General features: G+C 39.0%; 1 protein-coding gene across 1 annotated transcript; it reads right to left on the bottom strand.

The window, feature by feature from the left end:
* Positions 1-2620: 2620 nt before the first annotated feature.
* Positions 2621-19722, bottom strand: LOC134585566 (phospholipid scramblase 1-like). Its single transcript, XM_063441003.1, has 6 exons — positions 19651-19722; positions 17650-17692; positions 16901-17121; positions 15279-15440; positions 11657-11818; positions 2621-2656 (listed from the first exon to the last, which is right to left on the bottom strand). Exons 1-6 carry the CDS (start codon positions 19705-19707, stop codon positions 2621-2623), a joined length of 681 nt encoding a protein of 226 aa, XP_063297073.1. The 5' UTR covers positions 19708-19722.
* Between the last annotated feature and the right edge of the window lie 2903 nt (positions 19723-22625).

The raw sequence follows: 22625 nt of genomic DNA, 5'->3' as shown, positions 1-22625 counted from the left end.
AAAAGAGACTAATGTTATGTTTAAACAAGGGGAAAATATACCCTTGTCATGGTTAGGCAGGATAAATATATTTAAATTGTACATACTACCTAAGTGGACATATATTTTTAATCCTATACCTCTAAACGTACCAAAAACCTGGCTCAATCTTGCACAGTCATCCATTTTTAAATTCATATGGGCAGGAAAAAAGGCTAGACTCGGTAATAAAATTCTATCATTAGATATTAAAAATGAGGGACGAGGACTATTATCTATTGGACAAATTTATGAGGCAATTTATTATACCATATTTATATGTTACAAAATGAAAACAGCCTTTTAGAAGCTTGGTATAAAATAGAAAGGGAAATTTGCAATATGAAAGATTTAACACAGATATTTTGGAGCAATATACCTTCAAGCTTAATTAATAGAAATAGAACACAGAATAGTACAATAGATAATTTACTACCCTCTTGGTATAAATTTAAATCTAAATTAAGATTAAAAAAGAAAATTATAAAAAAAAATTAATCTTGAAATAACGTACAATATGAATGATATAACACTAAAACGTTGGAAAGAAGCAGGTATTGCTAAAATCCAAAAGCTAGCAGAAGGATTAAATATAAAATAATTTGCTATATTACAAAAAGAGTTTAAATTGCAGAACAAAGAAGTCTTTACATAGTTGCGTATTAAATGTTTTTTTTTTTAAATGAAGTAATTTGTAAGATACAAGATAATTTAATGGGAAAAACTGAATGTTCATTTAAAGGAAAAAAAAAATAGCAAAAAATTCGTCCATATGTAACAACATAATAACTGATACCCACTATGCGAGAAAATCGGCAATTAAAGCATGGAAAGATGATCTAAAAAGAAATATTAAAATGGAACACTGGTATTATGGCCTAAATGTTACACATAAATATATTAATTGTATAAACTTACAGGAAAGTTTATTTAAGATGGTACTTAGTACCCACAAAACTAAAAGCAATATATCCAGAAAGTACTGAGATCTGCTGGAGATGTAATAAGAGCATGGACTCTATATACATATCTGGTGGGAATGCCCAGAGATAAAGGAATTTTGGAATATTTATTTTAGACTAATGAAAGATTTAGGTGCCCAATAGTGAATAATAAACCAGAATGTGCTTTATTATATATGATAGATAAAAATATACCTGAGAAATATCTCATTCTAAAAATTCATGTAATGCTAGCCTCAAACGCTGTTATAGCCAGAAAATGGAAACAGCAAATAAATCCCAGTATACAAGAACGTATACAACAGGTTAAATATCAGATGAAAATGGAGAAAGGATATGAATGGCTTAATGCAAAAGCCAGACAGAATAACAGAATATATACAAACTGGCCGGAATATAGAGAAAGTTATGAACTTAGACACAAATATTATAACCTTGGTCGTGAGTATATAATAAAGGTTAAGAGAAATACAGAACATGATGAAATCCCCCCTGAGTCCATCAGCAGAATTAATAAAATAATAGTAGGCCACATCCTGATAGCCACCACCTTTTGTTTACCTAGGTACTGGAAGTCTAAAAATACACCATCACTCAGAGAAGTACGGAACCTAATCCTAGAAAATAAAGCACATGAACTATCACATAGAAGCAAACTCGCACCTATTTGCAAAACTAAAATATGATTGGGATTTATGGGAAGACAAAATTAGAAAAGTCTATAATTTGTAAAAATGTGTTTTATTGTTGCAATGTATTATTTCAAAATGTATACCTTGTACATTACTGTATTAATAGTTACATTGGATCGATCCCCTTTCCTTCCTCCAAGTTCCCCTTCCCTTCCCTACCCTTATTATAATGTTTATATAATTTGTTGTAATTTTATAAAATTTTCAATAAAAATTATTTGAAAAGAAATACACAACATGTCAATAAGTCCTGAGCAAGCTGTATGTTAGATGTTTGTTTGATGTATTGTTGTTTGTTGTGAAGTACGTACTATAAAATGTATTTGATATTTTTCTTATAAAATATTAAAAAAAAACAAAACAAAAAAAAAACATTCATCCCTGGAGTGTTATTTTGCCCTTCGTTTAGGTATTATGACCATATAAACCATAGTTGCCAGTTAAGATGTTTTACACAAAGATATGGTCTTCTCTTCATAACAACCAAAGCAGTAAAGTCCAGCACACCAAAACAAGCAATATTTGTGCCCTTAATACACAGAACTACAACAAATATCTAATTACACGGTATTCTGTCACTTGCACTTCAATGTACTTTTTTGTTTAATTTGCAATAACAAAGATATAGATCTAAAACATAATAACAATAAATTAATTGTACAGGGATAAAAAATGCACATGCATTACTAGAGTTCTAATATCACATAGTGTAAATCATACACTATCTGTCTAAGTCACCAAAACAACAATTTCTGTATTTACACAAAGCGTCTCTTACAAAAGCAGAGAATCTTCTTTCTCACAATTCTATATTTGCATATGCCTTAGGAAATCATACCAAAACTTTAAAAAAAATTATGTCAAAGGTTATAAATAATGCAAATGTTGAATGCTGTGCTGTGATTTAAAAATATTGTTCATTTGTCCTCTGCTGTTTCTCTTTGCATTTTAGTTATGTTCCGTTTTTTCAAAAAACATGAAATCCTGAGGAGAAAAATACACATTATATGAATTTCTAATATTGACTTGAACTTTATGAATATTCAAGAAAACTGAATTTTACAAATTCTATAAAACTGTAAAAAATTATGCAATCTGTCATTTATTTTTCTTTCTCATGCTCTATGAAGATCATGACATTAATTTATCTCTTTGTAAAAGTGGTTGAACTACTTTTCTGTCAGTCACTAAATTGCTCTGAACTGGCATCAAGTCACCGATTTATCATGCCCGGGCGGACTCTCTTTCTTTTCCACATATTGACAATAACTTATTTCTAGCATTATTATTGATGTAAAATGCTGCCCTCCTGTGGCCTTTCTCAGAATCTCTAACAAGAGTCTAATTTGGCCATTAAAAAGGAATCTATCAATTTGCATATAAGACTGACCCTACCCTCAAGCTTAGTCTAGTTCCAAAATGTCAGACTGGTCCCTTTTGCACAAGAGCAACTGCAGAAGAAACATTGTCCAGCTCAAAATGAATAATTTATTACAGGCATAATATGTATTCACTGCTGCAAAGGTGTGTAGTAGATTGGATGTTTTCAAGTGTAGCATTACAACCTGTAAACAAAATAAAAACAGAACAACTGTAAAGACCCATATTTTATTCCCCCTGGTTCCCCTGGTTTGGCATTTTCCATATAACTGAACGTTAGCTCCCTGTCGGCTGTTCACATGGTTCAAAACCGCGAATAGAATTTAGGGGGACTTAGCCGCGAATGCCCTGGAACTATTTTCAGTCTGAAGACTTTTCCCCCGCCGGCACTTAGTCGCGATTCTATGGAACTATTTTTGGCATGAAGACTTTGCAGTTCCCGGTCGGTCGCCAGCAGCACTTAGCCACATTTCTATTGAACCGTTTTGGGCATGGGACCATGCATGCGGTCGGTAAAAAGTATGACTTCCAGGAAATTCCTGAACCGCTGAACTGAAAAGGCCAAGTTGTGGCACCATTAAAATCAGTTCCCCTTCACCCTCAACATAGAGCCTTGTCTCATGTGTGAAGGGGGAAAGCTATATTTACTCTGGGGATTGCTATACTCCTTATACTCCCCTGGGTTCTAATCCTTAGCTCTTATAAGAGCTGGTCCTGCTATACTCTCTGGAGTAGGAGGTATTTTTATTACCAGGGTGGGTGGAGGTCAGCGAGACCCCAACCAAGCTGCGGCGGTTCGTGGGGTCTACGGTGCTGATGGTGTCTGGTGGAGTGCTTGGAGCATCAGTTGGCGGAAGCACCCAGTCGGGGTGCCAGGTGGTCTGTCACAACCTGCTTGTGTCTATTGATTAGGTATCTAGTCTCCTTACTTCTCTACACAATCCTTGTTGTCTCTGTTCCTGTTGTTCCCATGGAATTGTCTTTGGAATGTTGTTAATATAACTCATTCTTTTCTTTACATCTAAGTAGTGCTACAGTGGTCTAGTTGTATGGGTTGGAGTGTTCCATCCAAGCTGTCAAAGTCTCTTCCAGGACAAAAGAAGGATAAGTGTTGGCTTCTCACAAATCACATCAACAAAATATATCTGACATCTTTCAAGCCAGATTGATAAAGGGATTGATCACCTCTAAATTGCAATTTAGATTTTCATATCAGAAACCACCACCATGGACATCCCACAACTGAAATGCTAGGCAGTCTTCCCCCATATTTATGCTCTTTTTTATTTAAGTGTTCTTGCATAGCAAGACCACTTAATGTTATCTCACATATATATTATTATTCTTATTATAGCCAAATTTACCACCCTAACTCCTCCCACAGTTTCTACACTACATAGACAGTAATATACCGAAACGTGCGGATTGTTCCCGATTGGTGTGCTATTACTTTGTGGAACGTTTCGCCGAATGGTTCACGGAATATCGTCGTTCTTGTGGCGAAATTGGTCCCATAGGAATGAATGGCAAAATGTTCAAAACTAGAGTGGGAGCTGGCAAAAGCTGAAAAATCAGGACATGATTTCTAAACTGCCACCACTCCCTCATTTTCAGGTCCATCTACACAAATCTTATATCAAAACGTTCAGCTATCCCTGCTGCCACAAAAAAATTCCACAGCTAAGCCATAGTCCTTATAGTTTTCACAATATGACCATTTGTTTGCAACTCACGCAGTCCATTGACATTCATTGAAACTCCACTCTGCAAAGCTCACATTTGAAGGGCAATTTCTAAACTGCGACTGTGCCTTCATTGTTAATATCTCAGAGACATACTATACATCAAAATGTAGGTCTGGGTCTTGTGATTCTCACAATATAAAGCTCTTCACTGTAGGATTTATAGTTTTTAAAATACGACCGTTTGAAGATGGCAACCGCAAAAATACTCTGACCTGTGCCAGGCTGCAGCAGCAAGTGATGTCATAGACAGGGCCTTTTGCACCTGCTAATGTTTTTATAACTGTATGTTTTAATGTAACTGTGAAGCACTTTGGGCAACAACGTTGCAATTAAATGTGCTATATAAATAAATAATAACAGTTACTCCGCCCACTCCAGTTGTAGACTACTGGTGGAGGCAAGAACACTTCACACAATTTCCACAGAAATTGTAGCTTTTCTAGTTATTATTCTTATTATAGCCAAATTTGCCACCCTAACTTCTCCCACAGTTTTTACACTATATAGACAGAAATATACCGAAACACGCGGATTGTTCCCGATTGGATTGCTATTACTTTGGGAAGGTTTCGCCGAATGGTTCACGGAATATCGTCGTTCTTGTGGCGAAATTGGTCCCATAGTAATGAATGGCAAAATGTTCAAAACTAGAGTGGGAGCTGGCAAAAGCTGAAAAATCAGGACATGATTTCTAAACTGCCACCAAGCCCTCATTTTCAAGCCCACCTACACAAATCTTATCAACACGTTCAGCTATCCCTGCTGCCACTAAAAATGTACACGGCTAAGCCATAGTCCTGATAGTTTTCACAATATGACCATTTGTTTGCAACCCACGCCGTCCATTGACATTCATTGAAACTCCACTCTAGCCAGCTCAAACTTGAAGGTCAATTTCTAAACTGCAACCGTGTGTCAGGGTACCTGAAGCCTCTACCTCTGAGAGAGGTAGAGACTTAGAAGTTTATCCGTCCGGACGGCATGTCTCCTCGGCCCCTCGCGGTTCACTCGGTCTTGCTAACGCCGGCCGCGAGGGAGTCACTTCCTTTTATAACAGGAGGACCGGAGGTAGACGTCATGACGCCAACCCGGAACGTCCTGTCACTCAAATCTCGGGAGACGAATCAAGACTCGCCGGAGGCGTGTCTTCTCTCCCTAGCCAGGATACTTAACAGTGGCTCTCTCATTCACTCATTGCCCTGTCGTGGTTCTAGTCCGCCTAGTCACACAGTGCTTTGTTATTCTCTTGTCTTTTTGGTTCCGACCCGGCTTTGGTATTTACTCTCCTGTCTTTCTGTTATCCTTGACCCGGCTTGTCTCTCGCTTACCTGTCTTCTCGTTCCCTCGACCTCGGCTTGTCTCTGACCATTCTATCGTAGTTATACGTTAAGTCCGGCCATTCTAAGGACCGGTATACGTATCTGCTACTCTTTGTACTCTGCGTGTTGGATCCCTGACCCGATCCTGACATTACGACAGGGCCATGGATCCTGCAGGTACAAATTGTCAGCTTGGTTCTCCTGATCCTAGGTTTGACGCCATGGATCATAGGATGGATCAGATGGCTCTAGCACTACAGGCGCTGCTCTCTCGTCCTATTAATCCACCTGAGGAGATGCGTAATATGTCTGCTTCTTCTGTGGGTTCAGGGCTAGAGGTAGCTACTGTAGGTGCTTTTTCCCGAGTTACCCCACCTGTACGTTATGCTGGTTCCCCTGAGAGGTGTCGTGGCTTTTTGAACCAGATTAGTATTCATTTCGAACTACAGCCTCGTTCATACCCTACTGATAGGGCAAAAGTGGGATTTATTATTACCTTACTCATTGAGAAAGCTCTGAGATGGGCTAATCCGTTGTGGGAGAATGATAATCCATTAGTCTATAACTATAATGCCTTTGTAGCTGCTTTTAAAAGAACTTTTGATCCCCCTGGCAGGAGGGTCAATGCAGCCAGATTACTGTTGCGCCTTAGACAAGACAACCAAACACTTGTGGATTACGCACTAGAGTTCAGGTCTTTGGCGGCAGAGGTAAAATGGAATGAACAGGCCTATATAGACGTATTCTTAAATGGATTATCTGATGTAATACTTGATGAGGTAGCGACAAGAGAGCTTCCCGAGAACCTGGAGGACTTAATTTCCTTTATCTCTCGTATTGACGAACGTCTAAGGGAGAGACAAAATACTCGAGATAGAACCGGTAAATCTTCCTTTAGACTAGCACCATCATTTCAAATTTCTGAAACCAAAAATCCACAGGTTTCAGAACCTATGCAGTTAGGCCTTACTCGTCTCTCAGAGGAGGAGAGACAGTACAGGAGAAGGGAGGGACTGTGTATGTATTGTGGGGCCAGAGGTCATGTACGTTTGAGCTGTCCCAGTCGTCCGGGAAACGCTCGCACCTAAGTTTCTCTAGAGGACAGACCTTGGGTGTTTCGATTTTGTCCTCTATTCATAACTACAAAGAACATAGACTCCTATTACCGGTCTCTTTAACTTGGGAGAAGGGAACTTTGGAGACTATGGCATTGATAGACTCCGGCGCTGCTGAGAGTTTTATCGACCAAAAGTTTCTCACCAAACACACTATCCCATCCCAGTTAAGGAAGGCACCCTTGGCTGTTGAAGCCATTGATGGTAGACCTTTAGTTGAGCCTGTGATTTTCCGGGAGACCACACCTCTTTACTTAACTACTGGTATTCTACACAAGGAGGAAATATCCCTACTACTCATTTCATCTCCTTCTGTTCCCATAGTCCTGGGATACTCCTGGCTTAAGAAACATAACCCCGTTATAGATTGGAGATCAGGGGAAATAGTTTCGTGGGGGCAGGATTGTCAAGAGAATTGTTTAAAGAAAGTGTCACCTCTTTGTAGTGTCAACTCACTTAATAACACTACCGACTCTACCAAAGTACAGATACCGTCCTTGTATCAAGATTTAAAGGCAGTATTTGACAAAGGAAAGGCTGATACCTTACCACCACATAGGCCTTTTGATTGCAAAATTAATTTACTTTCTGGTACCATGCCTCCCAGGGGTCATGTATACCCTTTGTCTACGAATGAAAACTTAGTTCTAGAGGAGTATATTCGTGAAAACCTAGACAAGGGGTTCATTAGAAGATCCTCCTCTCCTGCTGGGGCTGGATTTTTTTTTGTTAAAAAGAAGGATGGTTCTTTAAGACCCTGCATTGACTACCGAGGTCTTAACAAGATAACCATCAGAAATGTATATCCGATTCCCTTGATCACCGAGCTTTTTGATCGATTAAAAAGTTCTAAAATTTTCACTAAGTTAGACCTTAGAGGTGCTTATAATTTGGTGAGAATTCACGACGGTGACGAGTGGAAAACTGCATTCAATACTCGATATGGGCACTATGAGTATACTGTAATGCCTTTTGGTCTCTGCAATGCCCAGGCGGTATTTCAGGACCTTATTAATGAGGTTCTTAGGGAGTTTCAAGATGACTGTGTGATCGTATACCTTGATGATATACTTATACATTCCAGGGATATTGAGACTCACCACGGACAAGTCAGAAGGGTTTTACACAAACTCCTTCAGCATGGCTTATACTGCAAACTAGAGAAATGCAGCTTTGACCAATCCCAAACTACCTTTCTTGGTTATGTGATTTCTGGGGAAGGGTTTGAAATGGACCCGGAGAAGCTCCAATCCATATTAGATTGGCCTTTACCTAAGGGTCTCAAGGCTATCCAGAGATTTATTGGTTTCTCCAATTACTACAGACGTTTCATTAAGGGATACTCCTCTATCATTGCTCCCATCACCAATATGACCAAACAAGGGGCTGAGACTAAGAATTGGTCTACTGAAGCACTTCTGGCTTTTAAGACACTCAAGGAGCTGTTTGCTTCCGCACCAATTTTAGTTCACCCTGATACTACACTACCTTTCCTACTCGAAGTTGACGCTTCTGAGACAGGTATAGGTGCTGTTCTGTCCCAAAGGTTGGGTGTAGATAAACCATTACATCCTTGTGGATACTTTTCCAAAAAATTGTCAGGTACTGAAAGCAGATATGACATTGGTGACAGGGAACTACTAGCGGTTATAATGGCCTTGAAGGAGTGGAGACATTTATTGGAGGGTACTTTGCATCCTGTTACTATTTTGACAGATCATAAAAACTTATCCTATATTGGAGAGGCTAAACGACTATCATCTAGACAGGCTCGTTGGTCCATATTTCTCACTCACTTCAACTACGTACTCACATATAGGCCAGGTTCTAAGAATTCTAAAGCCGACGCCTTATCTCGCCAATATGAACCTGCTGCCGTATCTGAGCCGGTTTTGTCCTCTATAGTACCCAAGTGTAACATTATCGCTAACACTACTCTCAAAGTCCATTCTCCGCTACTGGATCAGATAAGGAGCTTGCAGCATCTGGCACCTAGACTGACTCCGGCTTCCAGACTTTTCGTTCCTCCTGAACTCCAATTGGAGCTCTTACAGTGTCTTCACGAGAGTAAGGTGGCTGGTCATCCGGGTGTTCGCAAGACGTATTCTTTGATCTCCAAGGATTTCTGGTGGCCTTCGTTACGGAAGGATATTAAGGATTTTATCGGAGTTTGTGTGGTCTGTACTAAAACTAAACTACCGCATTCGCTTCCTTGTGGCCTTCTGCAGCCTCTGGAAATTCCTGGCAAACCTTGGTCCTGTGTGGCAATGGACTTTATTGTGGATTTGCCTGTTTCTAAAAAGCACACTGTTATCCTCACCGTAGTCGATAGGTTTACCAAGATGGCACATTTCGTACCGTTGCCTAAACTCCCGACTTCTCCTGAATTGGCGGAAATCTTTGCTAAAGAGATTTTTCGCTTGCATGGGATTCCCTCGGAGATCACTTCTGATAGAGGCTCCCAATTTGTTTCACGTTTCTGGAGGTCGTTCTGTTCTCAATTAGGCATCAAATTGAATTTTTCGTCCGCCTATCATCCTCAGTCTAACGGAGCTGCCGAACGAACCAACCAGAAGATTGAGCAATACTTACGTTGTTTTGTTTCCGAACACCAGGACGATTGGGTCGGTTTGATTCCTTGGGCGGAGTTTGCGCACAACAATCTCGTTTGTGACTCTACGCATTCAAGCCCCTTCTTCATGAACTATGGCTTTCATCCATCTATTCTTCCCTCGGTTTCTCCTTCCCAAGGAGTGCCGTCGGTTGATGTCCATGTGGCCAATTTGAGGAAGTTGTGGGATCAGACTCGACAGATTCTTCTACACAATTCTGTACTGGTTAAGAAACATGCTGACAAACGTAGAAGGGCGGCTCCGAATTTTGTTCCAGGCGATAGAGTTTGGTTGAGTACTAGGAATATTCGTCTTTAAGTTCCTTCCATGAAATTCGCTCCTCGTTATATTGGTCCCTACAGGATCTTGACTCGAATTAACCCAGTGGCGTATCGTCTAGCTCTCCCAGCTACTTTACGCATCCCGAACTCCTTTCACGTGTCATTGCTGAAACCTCTAATCTGTAACAGATTCTCCTCCACAATCGCCCCTCCGCGCCCTGTTCAGGTGGAGGGTCAGGAGGAGTATGAGGTTAACTCCATTATTGATTCTCGTGTCTCCCGGGGGAGAGTACAATATTTAGTTGACTGGAAGGGATATGGTCCTGAGGAGAGGAGTTGGGTACCACAAGAGGATGTTCATGCTCCTCGCCTTCGCAGGGCATTTCACTCCCGCTTTCCATCTCGCCCCGGCTCCTTCCGCCCGGTGGGCGTATCTGAGAGGGGGGTACTGTCAGGGTACCTGAAGCCTCTACCTCTGAGAGAGGTAGAGACTTAGAAGTTTATCCGTCCGGACGGCATGTCTCCTCGGCCCCTCGCGGTTCACTCGGTCTTGCTAACGCCGGCCGCGAGGGAGTCACTTCCTTTTATAACAGGAGGACCGGAGGTAGACGTCATGACGCCAACCCGGAACGTCCTGTCACTCAAATCTCGGGAGACGAATCAAGACTCGCCGGAGGCGTGTCTTCTCTCCCTAGCCAGGATACTTAACAGTGGCTCTCTCATTCACTCATTGCCCTGTCGTGGTTCTAGTCCGCCTAGTCACACAGTGCTTTGTTATTCTCTTGTCTTTTTGGTTCCGACCCGGCTTTGGTATTTACTCTCCTGTCTTTCTGTTATCCTTGACCCGGCTTGTCTCTCGCTTACCTGTCTTCTCGTTCCCTCGACCTCGGCTTGTCTCTGACCATTCTATCGTAGTTATACGTTAAGTCCGGCCATTCTAAGGACCGGTATACGTATCTGCTACTCTTTGTACTCTGCGTGTTGGATCCCTGACCCGATCCTGACACCGTGCCTTCATTTGTAATACTTCAGAAACATACTATGCAAATGTAGGTCTGGGTCCTGTGATTCTCACAATATAAAGCTCATCGGTGTAGGATGTATAGTTTTTAAAATATGACCGTTTGAAGATGGCAACCACCAAAATACTCTGACCTGTGCCAGGCTGGAGCAGCAAGTGATGTCATAGACAGGGCCTTTTGCACACCTGCTAATGTTTTTATAAATGTATGTTTTAATGTAACTGTGAGGCACTTTGGGCAACAACGTTGCAATTTAATGTGCTATATAAATAAATAATAACAGTTACTCCGCCAACTCCAGTTGTAGACTACTGGTGGAGGCAAGAACACTTCACACAATTTCCCCAGAAATTGTAGCTTTTCTAGTTATTTTTTTTTAATTAAACATAAATATTCACAAATTAATTTTGTCTATGACCATTAAAAAGTTACAATGTATGATAAAGTAGAGATTATGCTTTTAAAATAGCAAATCTTAATTTTATAAGTTTTCAACAATCATAAACTTACAATTAGAAAACAGGCACCAAGCATAACTGCTTTGATTTTCACATCAAGGTCCAAAGGGAACTGCACTCCAAAATTGTCAGCATCTGTGTACATTTCATTCACAAAACCAGACCACTGCTTGGAAATCCTCCCTACGTTAAAGTGTTCATCGAGGGACTTAACCTAAGGACAAAATAAATATAAATATTACCTTTAACGCACATAACACTTAAACTGACATGACTAGGCTCGAACTATGGAATCTTCATGTTGTCATTTATACTGAGTAAAAGGCAAGAAAACATGTGAAGTAGCAACCCGTGTCTAAACAACACAAAAAATAAGAAAAAAGGAAAACATATATTGGCTATGAGTCAATTCTTATAAAAGGATTCTTATTTGGGCAAATAACATGTTTCGGAAGTTATATATAGTATATAGGTTATAAGTAATATTTTTAAAAAAAAGCTGAAAATATTATAGAATCAAATACAATTTTTGTCACATACAGTAAATGAGACAAAACTAGCTAAACACAAATGTTTAAATATCCTGCTTGCAGGTATTTCTAAGGAATCTGATTTGGAATGCAACTTCTTAAAAATGTCTCCAAAATGTCAAAATGATTTCAATAAGTGGGTGGATACTATTAGCCCCTCTGCTGAGATGCAGAGAGACAGAATGGAGAGAAATCTGTTTCTCTGCAGTGCAGGAGTCTAAGGGAAGGTGAGTGGAGTTGTACATGCTAGTTTTCAATTTCATTGCTTTATTTTACATTATTATAGTCTGTACATGTAAAATACATACACAAAAAAATGTTAAATGATTACTATTTTTCCTTGTTTTAGCATCAGTAGAAATTTGAAATAGTTATTTTAAATGTTTACATTTTGAGTAAATATGTGCACATGTATTCACAAAATGATACTGATTGATCACACACTGAAAACATAAAATTATATGAAGCTGTATGCACAATTATATGAAATTGTATCCACTATTTTTTGCAATATTTCACAGTAAGGTAATTATATTTACTATTCAATTTGGGGGAAGGGTTGTAAAAACACAAATCGAAATTAAACAAAATGTTTATAAGTGCAATTTTCTTTTCACAAATCATTTATTTTTAGTTGTAGGTGGTTAGTTCCTCACACCTGTTCCCAAGTCAAGGCCAAAATAACATATTTTAAGCACGATGGGTTATCTGTTAGTTTTGGATTATTAGTAGTTCACTAAGAATGGATAAAGAACCAAAGATTTTTACATATTTCTATGCACCAATTGGTCTTCCTTGATGATCACATGTTTGCCTGTTTATTTTTTCTTTAGGTATCCATACTCTTTACTGATTTTCTGTGGAGTGGCATTTAACCTTGAATGATAAAACGTACCAGACATACTCAACTGAGAACTGTTGATCTCTCTCCACTTGTCTCGTGCCTTCTTTAACACACATCTTTAACTGCTCGCTCTCTTCTGGCATCGTCCCTGCTGACCTTAAACATGCCACTGTAGTACCTATACTAAAAAAAACATCCCTCGACCCATCCACCCCCTCTAACTAACGTCCCATATCCCTGCTCCCTTTTTCCTCAAAGCTTCTGGAAAGACTTGTCTTTACCTGTGTGTCTCATTTCCTCAATTCCAACTCTCTCCTTGACCCCCTTCAATCTGGCTTCCGCCCTCTCCACTCTACAGAGACTGCCCTTATCAAAGTTACTAATGACCTAATCGCAGCTAAATCCAAAGGCCACTACTCCATACTAATTCTTCTTAACCTCTCAGCGGCCTTTGACACCGTTGATCATGCTTCTTCAAACTCTTCAATCGCTTGGTCTCTGTGACTCTGTCCTCTTGTGGTTTTCCTCTTATCTCTCCCAACGCTCATTCAGTGTCTCTTTTTCTAATGATACCTCCTCCCCTCGTCCTGTCTCGGTTGGAGTCCCCCAAGGCTCCGTCCTTGGTCCCCTTCTATTTTCTCTTTATACTGCCTCTCTTGGCAAACTTATTACTTCTTTTGGATTCCACTACCACCTGTACGCTGATGACACCCAGCTATATCTCTCCTCCCCGGACCTCTCCCCTGCCGTCCTGCAACGTGTCACTGCTTGCCTTTCTTCCATCTCTGACTGGATGTCCTCCCGCTTTCTGAAACTCAATCTCTCAAAAACTGAGCTCCTTGTCTTTCCTCCTCCTAATAGTGATCCTCCTCTTTCGCTCTCCCTTCAAGTTTCTGGTACTAACATCAGTCCATCCTTGCAAGCGCGCTGTCTTGGCGTCACACTTGACTCTGGTCTCACCTTTGAGCCTCACATCCAGCATGTTGCCAAATCCTGTAGATTCCATCTTAAAAACATAGCCCGCATTCGCCCCTTTCTTGCACCAGATACTACCAAGGAGCTTGTCCATGCTCTAGTAATTTCCCGCATGGATTATTGTAACCCTCTCCTGATTGGTCTTCCCAAAAGCCGTACTGCACCCCTACAGTCCGTAATGAACGCTGCTGCTAGACTGATTTTCCTCTCTAGTCATTTCTCTCACACCTCACCCCTCTGCCAGTCCTTACATTGGCTTCCTGTATGCTATAGGAGTCAATTCAAGGTAATAACTCACACCTATAAAGCACTGAACAACTCTACCCCCTCTTATATCTACTCACAGATCCATAGGTATGTCCCTTCTCGGTCTCTCCGCTCTGCCCGTGACCACCTCCTGTTCGTTGTCCGCACCCGTACGGCCAACTCGCGCTTGCAGGACTTCTCGCGGGCGGCTCCCTTCCTATGGAATAGCCTGCCTACCGCCATCATACTCTCCCCTAGTCTTGCATCTTTTAAGAAGTGCCTTAAAACCCATCTCTTTAGGAAAGCTTATGGCCTCCAAGACTAACCCTTACCTCACATACCTGTCTCTTGCCCTCTCCTAAAGGGCAGCCCACCTTATTTGATTGCAAATTCCTGTCCTAATGTGTTTTACACCCCACCTCCTATAGAATGTTAGCTTGATTGAGCAGGGTCCTCTTCAACCTATTGTTCCTGTAAGTTTATTTGTAATTGTCCTATTTATAGTTAAATCCCCTCTCATAATATTGTAAAGCGCTATGGAATCTGTTGGCGCTATATAAATGGCAATAATAATAATAATAATAATAATAATAATAATAATAATAATAAGTCTAATCGCTATTTTTCTCAACAAAAGACTGGTATAGTGATGAAAACAAGCAGCCACTAAAGAAATTTACTCCAATGCATATTTTTTTGCACAAAATTTAATCACAAATTTAAAATTAATTATTATTATTAAGATATGAATTTATATAACAGCCAACTGGATGAAAATCCAGTATTAATTATTAGAAACAAAATTATTGCACCCTGGATTTTGTGAATCTGGTTCGGAATCTTTTGTCTTTTGGTTTCCCAATGATGGGAGGTATTTTTTTTTAAACATAGCATATAATAACTATCGAAGACTGTGTTCAGCCACATTTTCATTGTTCTTCTATAGTTATGCCCAAAATGTTGCATTGTTCATGAAATTGTCCTGTGTAGTCTAAAAGTATTTATTTGAATATACTATTGATACTTTAATGGAACAAGGAACAGATATGCATAAACCTGAATAAAATGCTTTGGATTACCTCAAATGTGACGTCTGAGCAGCATCTACAGAGAACACATGGTCCAACGATCTTCAAAATATTTTGTTCTCTCTCATTCTGGATGGTAAATTTTGGCAAATAAGGGTGCCAGTTCTGGATAACATAGCCCACTGGTATTCCTGGAGGGGCCTGCACTTCAAGCTTTGCAAAAATAAAATGAAGTAAAAAAAATTTAATAAAAATTCAGTCACGTCATAAATATATATATATATATATATATATATCATAAAAAATATAAAACATTCACTAAACTCTAAATTGTAGTAAATTGAAATCCAAAATGGCGACATTTAGTTCAAAAGCAGTCAATCATTTAAATTACCAGCTATACCAAAACTTATATTTTACAAAACAAAGACCTATACAAATGGACACTCTTCATTTATCTAAGTAACGTTTCTTTGTTTTAGTCTTAGAATATGAAATATGTATTTTTCTACCAGTGGTTTGGGCATACGGTTCTTGTCATCTGACACATGTGATCAATCTCTGAAAAACATAACTGTATAGGGCAGGCATTTAACCATAAGAGCAGAGTGTGGTTAAGGACACAATGTAATCAAAGGAGTTATGGGATGGGGGTAGGCGAACAATTTCCCCAGTGGGCCACCAGCATCGGAGGGATGGCAAAGGGGATGTAGGCTGCTACCTCACACCATTCTTCTGTGGAATAAAATAGCAAAAGATGGATAATGCATGTTGGCTGGAATTAGGTATCAGGCAGGAATTGTACAGCACCATTGCTATCCCAGCACTATGTAGGTTTTTATATGTGCTGGTGACACATAAAATCACAATGTGATATTTCCCAGTGGACTGATGCATTTAGAGATAATCAGGATCCCAGTTTACAAATTACAGATTCACAAAACAAATGAGATGTCATTAGTGGCGATGGGGTTGCAGGGTCTGTGTCTTAGGCATGTAAAGATCTCTGTAAATGCTCTGTCATACTGCACAGGTCATTCTTATATAGGTTGCAGGGATATGTGGCATCAATTACAAAGCCTCCATTTGTCATATTCATAGCAGTATGCTTGAGAGGCAAAGGTTTAAACATAATATCAGGAAGTATTACTTTACTGAGAAGGTAGCGGATGCATGCAATAGCCTTCCAGCTGAAGTGGTAGAGGTTAACACAGTGAAGGAGTTTAAGCATGTGTGGGATAGGCATAAGATAAGGCCAGGGACTAATGAAAGTATTTCGAAAATTGGGCAGACTAGATGGTTCTTATCTGCCGTCACTATTTTTTTATGTTTCTATGAGCCACATGAGTGGGACCATCCACACTGATACCTGTGAGTATCAATATAAACATAGACAATGGCACTTATATAACGATGACGTGCCACATCAATAATAAACATAGATAATCGCACTTATTTAATGGCACTTTTCAAAATTTAATGTAGACAAAAATGCATCTCATAGATCAGTTAAGGATTGGGTTACTTCTTTATGGATATGTAAGAGATCCCAGTACGGCACTGTCTATGAAACCAAATGACATCACTCTTAGTACAGTACAATTATTGAAATCAATACAATTTCCTCTAAGGAGTCAATTATATTAAACAGATACAGCTGCTAATATACTTACTTTTTGCAGGCAGCAAGGAGTACAACAACAGTCGCATCTAAGTGGTCTCATCAGTTTCATAACTTCCTGATTGGCATTGTCTACAACAGTTATGGTGAACGATCGGGCAGATCCACAGAAATATTGATTACAGCAATCGTTCTGTTCTGCAGCAAAATATATTCTCTGACCCGTGCTGTTTTTTATTTCATATTTGTTGCTTGTTTCAAAGCCAGTGAAGACTGGTAACACAGATAAAGAACAATCAGTAAACAAAACCAAAATGCATCTTCACAGCTCTACGATCAAAAATCATATGTCACATGAAGAGGCTGTGTACAATAGGTTCATATATTTCATTTTATATTGGGTTTTAGGGATTTGAATGCTGTATGATATGTTTAGGAGGATAGAATTACTAAATATTAATCATAGAAATTTAGTAAAGATACAGTTTAAGTTAAAAATATTCATACAATATTGACATTTCTAATTGGACTGCAGTGAATCGAATAGGCAAAGATTTTGTTAAAGGAACACTCCACAGACATAACACACTTCAGCCTGCTCAATTGTGTTATATACCTGGAGCCTATCACATTTGTGACATTTTATAAAAATATCAGTTTGAGTAGAAATTGGTTCTTTGATAATTGGCGGCAGAAACGCCTCACTGGCTGTCAATCAGACAGCTAGGGTTTGTTTTTGTTTTCTGCATCTGTTTAATATTGTTAACTTGTTGTTTTTCCAAGAGCTGGTTTGCAACTTACGTTCCAGTATCTCAATCTGTTGATGAATTAGAATTTGATCAATCTGTAAGAAACAAAAACATGAAATGGTGTCATAAACTGCTTAAAGGGAAGGCAATTTCATAGTCAACGCACACAAATTAAAAATATAAAAATTATATGATATATAAATATTAGTAAAAAGAATGTTTCTTGATGATCAATGTTAAAAACAAATACTGCAGAGGGAGATATTATCAATCAGGCATCTAATTTGTACTAGCTGTGTACGAAATTGTGTCCTCTATAGTTTGTTCAGCACAACATCGGTTTATTCTATAAAATGGGAACTGTGAAGAACTGACAAATGGATTGTAACTTGCAACCCAAAATGTCAAAACTTGAAAAAACTTCCAGTTATTATTATTATTACCATTTATGTAGTGCCACCTTATTCCACAGCCCTTTACTATATTTTAAACAGGATTTGGCTGTTTTTCCATTGGCCATTCAACCTCAATGTGTCATACGATCACTGAAAAGCTGTACAGTACTAGAAATAATAATAATATATGTACCAAACCAATCTAAAAGAAATTCCCATCCTTTGGTAAGCTACGTCCTTTGGTAAGCTCTTTAGTGACCTCTACTGGTAGAACGTAATCACAACATGAAAAAGAATACAGTAAAATCATTCTTGAATGATTCAACATTTGAACAGAAAATGAAACTGCTCTTTAATAAAAGCTGTCTCATGAATATTCATACAATGCTGCCTATATATGATGTAATTTGGCCTCTTGGATTCTTGGATTCCAAAGTGCATTTGTCAAAGTATCTAGCATCTAGGTTGATAAAGACACAAGCTTATTGAGTTGAACTTTAAGCACATCTTTTTATGCTGTTGATCCAAAAGAAGGTGACAATCCAAATTGAAGTGAAGACCAATTGTGCCAAATTCTTTCTTGATTTCATGATGGCAATTAGATTTTTTTTCCTTTTTGTGAGTCCAAGTGTCAAACTGTGTATATATTTTCTCTAATTTCTCAAGGTAAACTTTCACAGATACATAGATAGATACATATTAACTTTATTGGTATTATAGGTATTGATCTCTAAGTTAAACCTGTACTGATGTGTTGTTAGTGTGTGCATAAACAACGTGTTTTGGTATAAAATAACTTCTTCATGTTGATAGTGTAGTGTAAATTTTTAGGACAAAATTCTGAATAGAAAAAAATCTTATATGAGTAATTGGCAATACACTGCATGCAGTTTTATTTACCAAAATAAGATCATTCTCTGGAAATTAACTTTCACCATAGACAAACACATAGGAGCATTGTTTATAATTATTATTATTATAGTTAAAGGGACACTATAGTCACCTGAACAACTTTAGCTTAATTAAGCAGTTTTGGTGTATAGAACATGCCCCTGCAGCCTCACTGTTCAATCCTCTGCCATTTAGGAGTTAAAGCCCTTTGTTTATGAACCCTAGTCACACCTCCCTGCATGTGACTTGCACAGCCTTCCATAAACACTTCCTGTAAAGAGAGCCCTATTTAGGCTTTCTTTATTGCAAGTTCTGTTTAATTAAGATTTTCTTATCCCCTGCTATGTTAATAGCTTGCTAGACCCTGAAGGAGCCTCCTGTATGTGATTAAAGTTCAATTTAGAGATTGAGATACAATTATTTAAGGTAAATTACATCTGTTTGAAAGTGAAACCAGTTTTTTTTTTTCATGCAGGCTCTGTCAATCAGAGCCAGGGGAGGTGTGACTAGGGCTGCATAACCAGAAACAAAGTGATTTAACTCCTAAATGACAGTGAATTGAGCAGTGAACTTGCAAGGGAATGATCTAAACACTAAAACTGCTTTATTTAGCTGAAGTAATTTAGGTGACTATAGTGTTCCTTTAATTAATGGAAGCCCGTGTTGTCTTGAATGGGATATTTTTACAACGATGCAGTTCCATTCTTAATACATAGTAACATGCATTCTGGTTAGACTGAACATATTGTGCAATGAATTGTGCCTACCTGAATCAAGTATTCTAGTCCAGGTGGACAGTTGTGGTTTGTAACTGGGGATGGCATCCAGGCAGATGTATTTATATTAGGCCCCAGTGGTTGATTTTGGACAGGAGGAAATCCACCATGCACACCAAAGTTAGTCTGGTCAGTATTTGCTGCAAAGATTGTGAAAAAATGTGTAATATCAAAATATATTGAAGAAGTGAAACAAAGCACATAACTAGTATGAAAAGTATAGGACAGTATAGGAATGGAGTAACTTCCGGCTCCCACCTCTGTAAGGAGATCGAGGGGTGGGAAGGAGCGGAGGCCCAAGTAAGCCCAGTTTCCTTAAGGAATTTTTCACCAGTTAAATTGTAGTGAAATAATTCCCTGGAACTTTTGGTAAACATATCCTACTGAGCCTGGTTTAATCATCACTGATCATAATTTATAACTTTAGATCCTAATATTTTCAAAACTATATTAGGTGAGAAAACATATGTCACATCTCCAGAGAGTCCATTAATATACCATTTGTGTACGAATTAAATTATTAAGCACAATATGTTAATTCAGTAGTGCCTCATATTTGTAATACAAGCAATCTAAACAGTTTATGTGTTATAGTGTGTGGTTTTAATATATACTCGACGCAGGTACATGCTTAGATAATAATTTGTTGTCATATTACCTTGTGATTCCATAATAGTGCTGACAGCTCACCCTAAAAGACAATGTAAAACACATAACTGATCATTTGTAAAAAACAAACAAAAAAAAACTATATAGCAGGATGTCAGGTGACTAATCACGTGAAACGAGATTATCATGTACAGTGCATTTAGAGTTGGGTTTACCTTAAACACACATATCAACATTTTGTATTACAAATAAAAAGTTTCTCATTTGTCTCGTCTCCCCTTTCCCTACAAATTGTTTGGGGAACCTATGAAGACTACATTGCATTCAACTATCAGATGATGAACTATATTGCCCCCCTCATACTTTATCAATGATATTTTAACACAAATGTTTATCTTATAAAGATGGTTTTCTTACACAGTAAAATCAGTAGTAGGTTTACCCCTCACATAGACATGCAGCAGAGGCTGACCAAGTGCTATTATCAGTAGTTAAAATATGTGACAAATAAACAGAATAGTACCAGCGTAAAAAATATATATATATGTGTGAAGGTGCTAATATATCATCGCTATACACCAAAGAAGTGTTTCCTAAACCTGAAAAACATCGACAACTAGAAAAATAAATCTTAATAAATAGGGTAAAGCATCTCATGCAGAATTTATTTTCCAACTGAAGAAGCCAAAAGTGTTGTGCCAAAACAGACTGGGTTTTTTGCCTTCTTTTGGATCAACAGCAAAAGCATATGTGAGGAAGGCTGAACTTGATGGACGCAAGTCTCTTTTCAGCTATGTAACTATGTAACTATGTAACTATGTAAAAACACGTTTTGGAATTTCTTTTTATCGGATTATATTTATTAAAATGTTTATTTACTACATCCACTTGTTCGGAAGCATCCTGTGGCTTTGGTGAGGTTGTGTCTGAGGATCAAACAACCTCTGGGCAACTACCAGGCAGAGCCCATCTACAAGCTTTACTTTAATTTGAGTTTACAATTGCATATATATGTATTGGTTTTGCTAAAACAATCTACAGTATTATATATTTTGTCTCTTCTTAGTGTGCCGGCTAAGTTTCCCTATGTGATCAGAAGACTCCCTATTGGCTGCTGGATGGCCTTAAGAACACACAAACATTGTCACTGAGCGCCTAACATTGGCTCTCCTTTTCTGAGTGTGCCTTTTGGTTTCATTTTCATTTTATCCACGTGCTTATATCTCAGTTGCACTATGTATTATATTGGTTTATACTTTTATGTTCTTTTATGTTCGGAGAATTGCTCCAATGTGCAGCATCTCTCTGCACAAGATAATTCACCATAGATACAGCTTCCTCAGTTGGCAATTCTAAAGTCCAGGTACAAGTGTCCTTACTTAAATGTTAGCGTCTAAGTGACAGTCCCGATTACATGATGCTGTATAGCAATTGAGTGTTCGCATGGGCATCCTGTTCTTAATAGCTGCTTCTGGGCACCTGCCTCTGTTCTTTATAATAATATTTAAATATGGACACTTGGACACAATATGGACACTTGAACCTGAACTTTATCATTGCTAATTGAGGAAGTTGTATCCAGCTAAACGCGTCTTGGCATTGGCAGGAGTGAATTACCAGAACTTGAATAAGTGCACTTAGTGTTTGTTTATTTTTTTTGGGCTTGTAATGTTTGTTATTTTAAATAGTGGTATAATAAAGAATCGTTTTAGCACTTCTGGTTGTCTGGCTGTTGCAGGTTCCACACCATTGTTTGGGGAGTGTCACCCCACAATCTGACACTAAGTGCTTCTACCTTCGATCCAGGGATGTCAGCATATGTATGTCAAACTCATGAGCCGCAAGTGCATGCTTAGTGTGCTTTCTCCACATAGCAGGAACCTACTCTGCTAAAAGTTACCCGGTCGGGGAGGAGAGGTTCCTGGCAGCAGCGAGGGAGCTCAGCCTTCCTGCTCCTCATTGTTCCCTTGAGTGCGCCGTCCAGGGCCGGGATACCGGGAAATTTCCCGGTGGGCCGTCGGCACCTGGGGCCGGGCAGACACCTGGGTCTTCTGGCGGCCGCTGGGGGAGGTCTTCTGGCGGCTGCTGGGGGAGGTCTTCTGGCGGCCGCTGGGGGAGGTCTTCTGGCTCTGTATGGTGTGTGTGTGTCTGTCTGTGTCATGGTTTCTGTCTGTATGGTGTGTGTGTGTGTCTGTATGTCTGTCTGTCATGGTGTATGTGTCTGTCTGTCATGATGTGTGTGTGTGTGTCTGTGTCATTGTGTGTGTGTGTGTGTGTCTGTCTGTCCATCATGGTGTGTGTGTCTGTCTGTCTGTGTCATGGTGTGTGTGTGTCTGTGTCATGGTGTGTGTGTCGGT

The sequence above is a fragment of the Pelobates fuscus genome, chromosome 2, assembly GCF_036172605.1.
Source record: "Pelobates fuscus isolate aPelFus1 chromosome 2, aPelFus1.pri, whole genome shotgun sequence".
In the NCBI taxonomy this organism is placed as follows: Eukaryota; Metazoa; Chordata; class Amphibia; order Anura; family Pelobatidae; genus Pelobates; species Pelobates fuscus.
This window is presented reverse-complemented; position numbering and strand designations above follow the sequence as displayed.

Coding starts and splice junctions, on each gene's coding strand:
- LOC134585566 (XM_063441003.1), bottom strand. CDS start 19,707: ATGCCATCCCCAGTTACAAACCACAACTGTCCACCTGGACTAGAATAC. Junction 17,693..19,650: donor GACTAGAATACTTGATTCAG/GTAGGCACAATT, acceptor TGTTTCTTACAG/ATTGATCAAATTCTAATTCA. Junction 17,122..17,649: donor ACAGATTGAGATACTGGAAC/GTAAGTTGCAAA, acceptor CTGTGTTACCAG/TCTTCACTGGCTTTGAAACA.